The following is a 12,103-nucleotide window of genomic DNA, read 5'->3' on the forward strand; positions in this document are numbered from 1 at the left end:
ATGTTCGTTCAAAGCTGAAGGGGTCCAGCAGGAAAAACTCAGTGGATTTTTATCTCTTCTTCCCCATCCTCACCCCAAACCTTGCCAAGATCCCACAGACTGATCCCACACAGAGCTGGCATTAATAATTCCTCATCCAGTCTGGAATAACAGCCTTTCCCAGATGTGGTCCAAGAGGGGACAGGGCAGCTGACACAGGCTTGTTCCCACATGTGGACATGGGGGAAATGATGCTCTTTTTTCCCCACAAATTCCTCTTTTTTTCCCCTAAAGAGTCATTTCCAGGGACAAATCCAAGAGGGAATCCCACCAAGATCACCATGGGAGATCTCCCAAAGCCCATCCAAAAGGCTCAGATCCCACCTCAGTCACTCAAGCCCCATCCCTCTTCTCCTGAGCTTTTCCCATAATTCCAAATTCAACACCAGGGATCAGGAATACACACAGGGAAGCGACTGCTCCTTGAAAAACTCTGGGGTCCTTCCCACTCCACTCACCGAGGTATTTGTCTGGAAAACGGGGTTTTTATTAAATAAGCAAACAGCTACAAAGACAAACTCAAATATTTGGGAAACTTGGGATTCCCAGGCTGCCATTACAGCCATGATCTAACCCCAGGGTAAGTACCAAGGCACTGCTTTTTTTTTTTTGGTTTGTTTTTCTTATTTTTTGGAAAGCTGTTTGGAGTAATAACAGATGGGCTTGGAAAGAAACAGCCAACAGAATCAGTGAGGAGCATCCCAACTCCAGCATGGACCTGAGGGATTGCATCCAATCCTTGAGGCTTCATCCCACTGTTCCCACATCCAGGGCAGGGGCAGGGGAGCCCAGGCTGCTCCAAACCCTGAGCCCAAAACACCCCAGTGGCTGCTGGTTTTGGGTACATCCCATTCCCACTGTTCCCTAAACAGATCCTCTGCGAGTTCTGTGTGTCCTTGTCACCGCCCTGGCTGTCCATCTGTCCTGCCCATCCCATCTGTCCCATCCCACTCCTAATAGGATCCCGGCAACCTTCCAGCAGTATTTATTAAATACTGGGGGAGATGAGTGAGAGGAACCTCCTCCCACCACCACAGAGGCCCTGCAGGCTGCTCAGGCAGAGAATCTTCCATGGGTCTGGATCCTGCATGGATTTTTGGGGAAAAATCTGTGAGGATCAGGGCTGGGAATAGCCCTGGACTTGGCCATGGGACGTGGTGGGCTCCAGGGATGTGGCAGAGCTCCCTAGGGAAGGGGATGAATCCCAACCCCAGGAGATATGGAGACAATCCAGGTGCTGAGTATCCCCTCACACCGAGGAGGTTGTGAGGATCAAGGTGGGGCAGGGAGGCAGGGCAGGGGCGGAGAGGATGCCAGATAATCCATCTGAAATCCCGAAATCCAGCTCACACCGCGGCATCCTCTCTGATCCGAGACATTCCTGCGGCTCAATTACCATGGCTTTACTTGTACCTGTGCCTGGGAATAGCTCCCTGTCTTTTCCTGGGAGCTGCCTCTCCATTTTTTCTTTTTTTTTCCATTTTCTGATTTCCAAGGAAAGCTATAAATAAATATTTCAGCCTTTCAGAGCACCCGGGAGCAGACTCTCAACTGCCAGCACGGCAAACCCTGCACAGAGCTCCACGAGGGACATTCTGAAATGTCCCCAGTGCCACCAGGGGCTGCCTAAACCCAAATCCAGGGATTCCTTGTTTTCCCGGGAGTGAGAGGCTGGGGGTGACAGATAAATGAGGGTGACACTGGTGTTGGGGTGAAGGGAAGGAGCTCCCAGATTAACTGGGTGTGAAATAGGATTGAGGTGGTGGCTCAGTCCATCTGTCCCTGCAGGGATGGGTGTGCAGCAGTGGAGTCTCCCACGAGATTCCCAGAGTCTCCCAAGATGGGAGAGAGAAAATCATCTCATGGAACCGACTGGTCCCACCAGGGAGCAGCTGGCAACGGAGCCAAGGTCCTCTCCAGGAGCATTCCCAACTCCTGGGCCTGTTCCCAATCCCAAATATCCAACTGCTGTGCAGAATGTACCGTGTGGAATGCGCCCATCAAAGGCAGGGGTTAAAAGACATTTCAAATCGACCTTTCCCTCTTTTTTCTCCCAGTTTTCCATGCTGGTGACCCGGTGTGTGATCCCACACTGTCAGGGTCTGAATCACTTAAAACATAGTTGAGACTTCCCAGTTCTTTGGGGTGGGATATTCCAACCCCTCATGGGGTCACTTCCCAAAAGTCATGAACATCTTGCTCTGGTACCAAAACACCTCAGGAATTTCCCACAAGGAGACAAACGGAGCCGTGGGACAGAGGAGTGTCACCAGTCTGGAATCACGTGGCAGTGGAGATGCTTTCCCACTTTTCCCTTTTTTTTGGATGCCTTCCCAGATTTCCTCTGGGAACACCAGGAAAGCCCTTAAATGGGTCAGGCAATGCAAAGGCTGGACGGGAAAGCCCCAAAATGTTTTCTGAGTTTGGTGAGAAGATTTCTGCAATCCCACACAAGATAAAGGGTGGTTGTGTCTTCTCCATGCCTTGGGGGTCTCCATTCTCCACCAGCCTCCCAGACAGCACACCAATCAAAAATAGGCTGTAGGACAGTGCTGGACCATGGTGGACCCACACCAGGGCCACCAGAGCAGTGGTCACTGTCACAGTGATGGCCGTGGTCAACACCAGGGGCCTCCATTCCTGGTAGGCCGAGCTTAGACAACTGTTGTCTCCTTCTCGGTCATGGAGGAGATCTTGGAGAAGCTCCTGTGCACGATGCTGGAATGTCCTGTCTCCTCGCTGAGCGCGTTCACCAGCCTGGAAAGGAGGGTCACCTTGAACTTCTTGAAGTCCTGGCCCATGAAGACGTAGAGCACGGGGTTCATGCAGCTGTTGGAGGCTGCCAGCGCCGTGGTGAGGGGGATGCTGACCTCAAACACAGACCAGGGCACCGTGTGAGGGACAGTCTCCAGCAGGTTCACCAGGTGGTAGGGAGTCCAGCAGAGGAAGAAGGTGACGATGATGGTGACGATGATCTTGAAGGGCTTCTTGGACTTGGCCAGGCGGTTCCGGCGCAGGTTGAGGACGATGGCGATGTAGCAGAAGGTGATGATGGTGATGGGGATGATGTACCCGGCCAGGAACCTGGTGACGTTCACCGTGCGGTGCCTCATCAGACCCAGCCCTTCGTAGGAGATATTCCTGGAGAGGGAGAAATTGCTGAAACAAATCACCGAATTCCTGGTCTGCGCCGTGTCCCGGAAAACCAGCGAGGGGCAACTCATGACGATGCCCACCGTCCAGATGACCAAACAAACCCCGTAGGCCAGGTTGGTGGAGCGATGGTTCTGCGACCACACCGGGAACACCACGGAGACGTAGCGGTCGAAGCTGATGGTGGTGAGCAGCAGCACGCTGGTGTACATGTTGAGGATGAGCAGGAAGGAGTTCAGCTTGCACATGACCGTGCCAAAAATCCAGTGGTAACCCATGGCCGTGTAGGCAATGTTGATGGGCAGGAAGATGTTGAAGAGGAAGTCGGCCACGGCCAGGTTGAGGAACCAGACGGCGTTGACCGACTTCTTCATCTTGAGGGTGATGATGGCGATGACCAGGCCGTTGCCCAGGATGCCCAGCACGCAGGACACGCTGTAGATGATGACAGACAGGATCCTGGCGATGTCCCTGGGGTCGGGGGACGGGTCTGCCCACACACTGCTGGTGTCATCATAGGTGTAGTCCTGGTAGTCGCTGTAGTTGTTGATGACATCCAGGTAGTCGGAGAGGTTGGGAAGAGCCATTATCCAGCAGCCTGGGATCTGCAGCCGGGGATTTTTTCCTGCTGGGAAAACATTTGGTGTTAATCACAGTGAGGAGAGTGAGAGGGACGATGGCCCCTGACACGGGTGGGAATTGGGGACAAAGCGCACAGGTATGGAGGATCCCATGGGAACCCCACTGCTGGCCCTAAATAAGGTTCTCCCACAGCTCCTTGATGATTTCCACCTCCAGCCATGAGACATCAGGACGTGATTCAGTCCCTCAGCTCCACCAGGATGTGGCTGCAGCCTCATCCTGTGAGAAACGTTGATTACCCGCCTACTTCCAGGGGGAAAAACTGGGATGATGCTCATTAACAGCTCATCAGGAGCTCTGAGACCTTCCAATCTGCAACAGATTATGGCTTTTCTCTTTTTTTTTTTTGTCCTGAATTGGACTGAAAAGCCAACAAGAAGCTCCCCACACACCCCAGGGTCTCTCTCACCTCTCTCCTCTCTGTTGGGATGAGGGACAGGTGACAGTTCAATGTCCCAGGGCACAATGGCAGCTCCCTCCACACCGGCCTAGGGGACGAGCTGGAATATTAAACAGAAAATATTTATTAAATGTCAAATAATATTTAATATTACATATTATTAACTATTAAATGCAAATATTAAAGCTGTAATATTAAAGCCGAAGGAAGGCTGTTCACCCCCGATGTTGGGTTAAGGGAGGAAATCCATTCAGGGTGCTACCGCAATTAACCCTGTGCAGCCAAAATTAACCCCTTGCAGCCTCCCTGGGGGGCTGTGCTGGCCTGGGGACCCTCCTTGCCACCATTCTGGGGAAGCTGGGGTCCTGCCATGATCCCAGCACCTTTTGGGATAACCCAGGACAGAAATCCTGTCCTGCACCCTCTGTAAAAGCACCCAACACGAGCAGCACACAAAGAACCAAACTGTGAGCCACAGGTTAGTACAATTAGATATAAACAAGGCACATTTTATCTGCAGTATCTGCTTTACATCCTGGACTCTCCCAGCCTTATTTTCCTGATTCAATCAGTGCCTTGTGTGTTTGAAAACGTTAATTGTGGAAACCAACAATGCTCACTGTTGTCAGACTCCGGGCTCCAGAGGCTGGACAGAGGGGGTTCAACCTCTCTCCTGTGAACGTGGGTAAGGCTGGGATAAAACCAAAATCCCCCAAAACCTGAGCGAGCCCTGGCACGAGGAGCAGGAGCCCCTGCATGGAGCATCCCACCCGGACATGTCCTCACTGGACCCTCCCTGTTCCCGAGGCGTTTCACCCCAAAGGTCCCAAGCGTCACCTTCCCGCCGGCCCCGCTTTGAAATCCCCATGGTGTTTGTGTTGGAAGCTATTGTTTCTCCCTGGGCTTTTCCTGCTGTTCCTTCCTGCCATTGCTGCTGCGGAGTCCCTGGCCGGGGCTGAAATCCCACCCTGTCACCTCCCCCTGGCTCAGCTCCGCGGGACGATAAGCGGCAGAACAAATGAGGTTTGAGTGCAAAGCTTGGGAAGGAGTCAGAGCTGGGAGAGGCCTTGTCCCAGGGAAACCTCGGTGGCCAAAGAGGTGAATTAAAGTCGATGATCCGGTGGAAGGAACAGAATCAGCAGAACTGACTCTCGCAGCGATGTTAATGGTAATTAATGAGTCGTTGCTTTGTGGAACAGGGAGTTTCAGGTCATCCCCTCTCCAAAGGCAGAGCTGCAGAGAGGTGGGGGAGCCCAGAACCTCCATCCATCCATCCCACCCCACCCCATTGCCTCATATCCCATCCCACCACACCCCATTGCATCATATCCCATCCCGTCCCATCCCATCCCATCCCATCCCATCCCATCCCATCCCATCCCATCCCATCCCATCCCATCCCCACTCCCATCATTCAGAGAGCCCCAAAGCTCTCTGGACTTGCTCTACAATCCCTGGGGCAAGTGAAAGACCCCCAGGGCTGGATCTCCACCCCTCACCACCACAGGGTCACTCTTACCCCATATTCGGCCCCTGTACTGTGGGGACAGGAGAAATTCCCACTCCTCTTCCCACTCTGTCCACTTCCACATTTTTAATGTAAAATCCTCCCATTGTTATTATTTTTAATTGCTGAGCCTGATGACTTTCAGCTCATTGCAAAGCTCTGTTCATTGGATTATTTATTCGAATTCTCTGTTCGTTTTGCTCTGCAGGATTGGTACCAGGAGCCCAAACCTGCTGGAAAATCATCCAGCAAACTCCCACCTGCCTCCCCGAAACCCTCCCAAAAATTTAGACCCTCAGGGGCAGCGGCATGAAACCTCCTCATTTCTCACAGCAAAAAAAACCACCAAAGTCTGGGGGAAAAAAAAAATTCCACATAACACTAAGAGTGTTTCATCGCTCCTCTCCGGCCTGAACATTCCCGGCTCGAGCCAAAACCACTGTTCTCCCTTCAACCTATTCATCTTTGTCCTCCTACCTCAACAAAAACGAGCGGAGGGTTTACCCAAAAATAAGTTTTTCTCCGTCATTCCCGCAGCTGTGTTTGTCTTGGTACCCAGGGAAGGCCGGGTGGGATTCCCGACGGGCGGCTCTCGCACCGGCAGCATCCCGGCGCATACCGGGGGAGGATGAGGTCAGGGGTGTTGTTCTTGGGAAGGCAACAGGAAACCGGGAGAACAGCAGAAAAATGTTCAAATCCAGCTTTTCTGGGCGAAAAACTCTGCCCCGGCCAAGGCGGGCGGGCGGGGGAAAGATGTGAGCGGGGAAAGGCGGCGGGATCCGCGCCCCGGGGAGGGCAGGGGATGCTCGACCCCCTGGAAATGGATAAGAGCGGTGTCAGAGCTCTGCTCCAGGAGTTTTTAGGGATAGGCAGACTGCCCAGAGCCCTCCGGCCAGGTTTTTACTGGAGGTACTGGGACAGGTTGAGGCGAACTGATAGAAGCTGATCAAATCAAATTAAATTTAATTAAATCAAAGCCGAGAGGCTTTTGAGCACATCAGATCCTGCCTGAGCTGTGGAAGTGCATCACGCTTTGATCCACATCGTGAAATGAATCCGGGTTGAGTCTGCAGCACTGGGGACACTGAGGGGAGCCCTGCTTGTCCCCCTGCACCCAAGGGGACACCCGGGACAGGACAAACAAATCCCGCGGGAGCAGCCAGCTCCCTGCCCGCGCTGCCACCTCCCCGGCAGCAGCTCTGCTTTTTCCTCCTCGGATCACTTCCCTCCCCTCCTTCCAGCCGTGGTTTCCGAGCTCCCAGCTCACCCCAAACCCCAAGCCGCTTCCTCCGGGCGTGGGAGGAACGGGCAGCTGTCCCCGCAGCTCCGGCACGGCTCCCCGGGAGAGGCGAACTGCCGGCAGATGTTAGGAGATGAGGAGCTTCGGGAAGGGCACGGCGCAAAACAGGATCTGCACATCCCCCTGGACCCGCTGGTGTTGGACCCCGCTCAGCACTGCCGCAGTCCTGGATGTCCCCGGAGGGCAGGGATGGCCCTGGGGACATGTGGCAGGTGCTGGTCCCAGTTTTGTGGGGGTTCGTGGCTCTGGCCGGGCTGGAGTGCCACCCTACAGGTTGGATCCCGAATATCCCGAGGGATTCCGTGGGCTACATCTCATATCCTAGGGAAAATTGATGCAAACCCCATCCCAGGCTGGCACCCGAGCCACCCCACCCACCCCTCTGGCACCCAGGGTCACCCGGGAGGGACATCCAGCTCCCAGGAACTGCCGGTGCTCAGGGGAGCGAGGTACCAAAAGGGAGCACAGCTCTGGGTACCCAGCTCCGATTCCCCCTTATTTAAGCCAGCGATTGCCATGGCAACAGCTGCCACGGGGATGATGCTGCCCAGCATCCCACTGACTCCCCACCGGGATACCCGGAATGGTCCCCAATTCCTCGATGTAAACCCACCATCAGCCCATCAAAAGGGGAGTTCAGACCTCAAAGTTTAGACCTCAACCCCGCGAGCTCCAGCCTGTCCCAAAGCTGCTCCTGGCTGCGATTCCAGCCCTGCCACCACCCCTGACCCCTCTGTCCTGCTCCAGGAGCCTGGGGAGGGGACAGCGATGTGGGATGCCATGGGAGCTCCTGCCAGCCAGGATCCGGGCTGGAAGCTCTCCCAGTCCTCCCCCAGCAGCTGGAGACCCCCAGGGCAAAGGGAGGGGGCACAGCCGCGGGGGAAACTGAGGCACGGAGCTCTGCTCCAAGGGAATCTTGATCCCTACCTGCATCCACTCAGACACATCCCAGTTCTCCTCACGGATCCAGGAGCCCCACCGGGCAGCCTCCAGCCTCTCCCTGCATCCCGGCTGGGGCTCAGCACCCCGCCCGTGTGAACGGAGCAGGAAAAAGGGAATAGCTGGAAAAGGCAGCCTTAAAAAAAGCTGCTGTGCCCAGGGTGGGACAGAATAACATGAGTCAGTGTTTATCTGGGCACAGCCGGCCGGGCTGCGTCGGGATGGGGTGGGATGGATCCCATGGATCCTCCTGGCCACAGTGTGGGGTCACCCCCATGGGGAACGACCCCAATCCAGGCAGAAAGTGGGGTTTAACCTCAAAATTCGGGTCATGAGAGGGTGAAACTCGGGCAGAGGAATCCAGACTTCCCTGGCACAAAGTGTTGAAAGAGCCGCCCCGCTTGTAAAATCCTGGCCTTTTGCTCCATCCATTCTGTTCCTGGGCAGGTTTGAGGGTTAAAGAGGAAAATTTTGGGCGTTTGTACCGACACAGGCAAAGATTTTCCTTTTAAAAAGGGCAGTTTGTGCTTCTGAGCTGCTTAAAATCACTCGACTTCCAAGATAATAAAAGTTCTTTCATCTCCTCTGCTCTCTTTTTTTCCTAATAATCCAAGGTTTTCTCCTGGCACTTCTCAAGCAATAAAAAGACCAATAAAACTCCCTTTTTCGGAGCATCCTCCCTGCTACATCCCAGCTGTCCAGTGAGGGTGTCCCTAACCTTGGGCTTTATCAGGGCTCCTTGGGGACAACACTCGGGGACATCACTCCGGATTTGGGGCGTACAAAGGGAAAGAAACCCAGGAAAACAGAAGGACGTGACCCTGCAGGGGACGTGGCACGGCTGGGGACAGCAGACTCAGCCCCCCCGAGCGAGGAAGTCACCCCGGATCCGCGGGAGCATCCTCCCAGCTGTGCTCGGCGCGCCCAGCTGAATGCTGATCAGCGCGGCAAAGAAAAGCCACCCTGTTCTCCCTGTCCCCACCGAGGGGACACTGCCACACTGTCAGGACATCAACCCCCCCAGATCCAGCCAGCTCCTCTCCCTGATGTGCGGTTTTCCCACCCCGCAGGCTGCAAAGCCCAGCTCCAAAAGAGGTGGGGATTTTAGGGAAAATTAAGGGGTTTGGGGTGAAGAACAGCGGGGATCCCAGAGATCCCAAACCACTCTGTAACAACAGGGGAGGGAAAAAACCTCAAATGGTTGCAAATCTCCAGCAAACCCTCCTCCCAAATCCCTACCAAAACCATAAATTATTAAATATATATAAATATATATAAATCCAGAGGGTGTTTACCTGAGCTGGATGAATCCCCAAGGAATTTTCAGCATTTGGAGGTTGGATTAGACATCTCTGCTTCTCCTACAGCCCCGTTAGGGCTGGCATGGGAATGACCCTGGCCTTGTGGCTTTGGCACCCAGCTGGAGCTGACATGGATATTGTAGAGATTTCTCATCCCGGGGAGATGTGCATGGGATGGGATGATGAGGGAAATAAACGCAACCCGTGGAATAAACCAGCTGCTGGACTCAGCAGAGCTGAAGGGGGAAGCTCTGGGGCAGGATGTGGAACTTGCAGAGTTTAGCTGCACACGGAGAGGGGATGTGGTGGCCGTGACGTGCCCTGTCCACCACAGCTCCTGTGCTGCCCAGAGCAGATTTGGGAGTCCCCTGGAGCCTTTGGGAAGGGTTTGGGCATCCCTTGCTGTGAGCACAGCCAAGGGGTCACCTCGGGCTTCTCCACCCCGGCTGCCCCTCGTCCCTATTTCCCACAACCCCCAAATCCATGCTCTGCTCCTGGGGTGCTCCTGGCCTCACAGATGAAGGAGAGGGATCACCTGAAACCATCGCTGGGGTGCAGGGAAGAAGGGGAACTGCTCACCAAGTCCTGCCCATTCCCAGCTGTTCATCCAGCTGGGTTGAGGTGGGATCTGGCAGTGTGTCCTCAGTGAGGAAATCAGCCTGTCCTGGTTTGCACTGGGACACCAAACAGAGGGTCACCAGCCAAGGGCCACCCTGACCTCCACCCTGTGCCTGCCAGGAGCTGGAAATTGCCAGTGGCATCCATGGTGCATCCAGTGATCCGGCAAGAGCTGAGCCAGGATGGACACAAATCCCTGCCCCGAGCCAGGATGGACACAAATCCCTGCCCCGAGCCAGGATGGACACAAACCCCTGCCCTGAGCCCGGATAGCTCATTCAAATGGAAATGCACAATACCTGAGCCAAAAGCTACACCAGAGCATCACCTTCCACCAGAGCCCCACCTGCTCTCCATCACCAATATCCATGAGTTTTCCAGCTCTCGGCTTCAGCCACGCACAAGGGACAAATCCCAGGTTCCTCAGAGCCGGCGGCACAACAGGAAAATCGCCACCCGACTGGGTGATGCCAGCAGGGAGCTCACGGCCACCGTGTCCCGTCAGGTGGGGACATTGACCCCGTCCCGCCCGGAGAGCTCCGTGAGAGCCGAAAAAGAGGAACTGGAGCTGCTGCCGGCTTTGCACAACTCCGTGTCGCAACATCGCCGAGCTGAATCAGGGGGAAAAGTGCTGATGTGCCGGCTCGTGGGGCTGGCATGGGGAAAGGAGAAGCCCCAAAAAGCCCTGAGGCGACAACTGGGAAGGGATGTGCCAATCCCGCTGTCTGAACCGGGAACTCGGGCTCCCCGGTGTCCCTCTCTGCCAGGGGCTCACGGGACCCCCGGGATGGGATAACTCCAGGATGTTCCACACTTGTGGCACCTGCAGGAGGTCCCCAGAGAGCAATGTCCCAGGAAACAAATGTATGTCCCAATGTCCCAAAATTACAAAACCCGCGAGAAACACGGACCTGGCTGGAGGGTGGCAGGGGTTGGATCTGCGCCATCGCTCTGCCACCACCTCCTGTCCCGTCTGGTCCCAGTAACAACCCAGTTCTCCCAGTAACACCCCCAGCGCTCCCACCATCCCGCACCAAGCCTCGCAGCGACTTTCCCCAATACCTCGCGCGGTGCCAACGCTCTCCCGCTGCTCCGTGTCGGGCAGGACGAGCTCGGGGTGCCCTGGCTGCCAGCGGGATCCCATTCCCAGGCGGATCCCGGCTCAACCGGCACCAGGAGCAGGCACGCTGCCGCTTCCCTCCGCTTTTAAGGGAGCGGCGAGGGGGAAGGAGTTGCATCCATCACCAAGGTTTTCTTGGCAGCGCGACGCTCGGCGAGCAACAGCTGGGAGAGGGTGTGACGCCGGGAGCTGGGAACGCTGGCCTGGATCGCAACCCAGCGTGAGGAAGCAACGAGCAGCTTCCCAAGGGGCCTCCTTTCCTGTGCCGCCCCCCCGGCCCCGAGCACACCGCCCCGAGGAGGGATAACGGAGCCCGGAGCGCTCCGCAGGGATGCTGCTCCAGCCCGCAGCCCCAGGAGAGGCAGGTGGCTGCCAGCCCTCGCCACGGTGCTGTCCCCACCCTGGGTCAAGCGCTGTCCTCTGCTCCCCTCACCGCCCCCAACTCCTTCCAAGACGTTGAGTCACTTCCCTTCGGCGAATCTGGCTCCCAAACGCCGCTCCTGCTGCTCAGGGGTTGCTTTTCCCGATGGATTTCATTACCACCAGGATGCTGCAGCTGCTTCCAGGCTGCCCCCCAGCCCGCAGAGGCTCTGCGGTGGCAGATCTGTCACCCTCAGGCCCTTTAACACCTGCAAGACAAGTTCTTTGGGAGGCACAGAGGGGCTGGGAGAGGCTCCAGGGTCCCCTGGGTAGGAGGGATGGGAAAGGCTGGATGCAAGGATGAGGTTCAGGGGGACAAACGAGAGGTTTTTGGGGCAACACCCCACTGTGGGAGCACAGAGCAGCGCAGCCCCCACCCACACGGAGCAGGAGGTTTGGATAACCCCAGGCTTGATGTGGCACCGGGAAAATTCCTTCCCTCCCCACGCAGCTCCCAAGCCTCAGCCATCCCAGTCCCAGCATGCATCCCAGCGGGATATGAGCCAGTGCAGGGGTTGGGAGCAAAGGCAGCACAAGACAGAACAAGAAAATTTGGCAGTGGTGTCCCCTAGTCCTCGTCCAGTCTGGAAAAGAGCAGGAATTGCCCCATTGGGACACCCCAGCACCAGCTCAAGTACAAAAAATGGCTTTACCATCAGGCACT

The 12,103-nt window shown here is 55.8% G+C and overlaps 1 protein-coding gene across 8 annotated transcripts; it reads right to left on the reverse strand.

Annotated features, from left to right (window-relative positions):
* Positions 1–504: 504 nt before the first annotated feature.
* Positions 505–11,250, reverse strand: CMKLR1 (chemerin chemokine-like receptor 1). 8 transcript variants are annotated; one of them, XM_085075608.1, is made up of 4 exons: positions 9,276–9,750; positions 6,219–6,389; positions 4,244–4,334; positions 505–3,820 (listed from the first exon to the last, which is right to left on the reverse strand). In XM_085075608.1, exon 4 carries the CDS (start codon positions 3,777–3,779, stop codon positions 2,694–2,696), a length of 1,086 nt encoding a protein of 361 aa, XP_084931734.1. In that variant the 5' UTR covers positions 3,780–3,820; positions 4,244–4,334; positions 6,219–6,389; positions 9,276–9,750; the 3' UTR covers positions 505–2,693. The 8 variants fall into 8 exon arrangements, with proteins under 8 accessions (XP_084931734.1, XP_084931736.1, XP_084931733.1 ...); XM_085075610.1 differs by lacking the exon at positions 9,276–9,750 and adding an exon at positions 7,969–9,222; XM_085075607.1 differs by lacking the exons at positions 6,219–6,389; positions 9,276–9,750 and adding an exon at positions 10,962–11,250.
* Positions 11,251–12,103: the final 853 nt, after the last annotated feature.

Source organism: Lichenostomus cassidix, chromosome 15 (genome assembly GCF_008360975.1).
Source record: "Lichenostomus cassidix isolate B80296 chromosome 15, HeHo_3.0, whole genome shotgun sequence".
Classification (NCBI taxonomy): Eukaryota; Metazoa; Chordata; class Aves; order Passeriformes; family Meliphagidae; genus Lichenostomus; species Lichenostomus cassidix.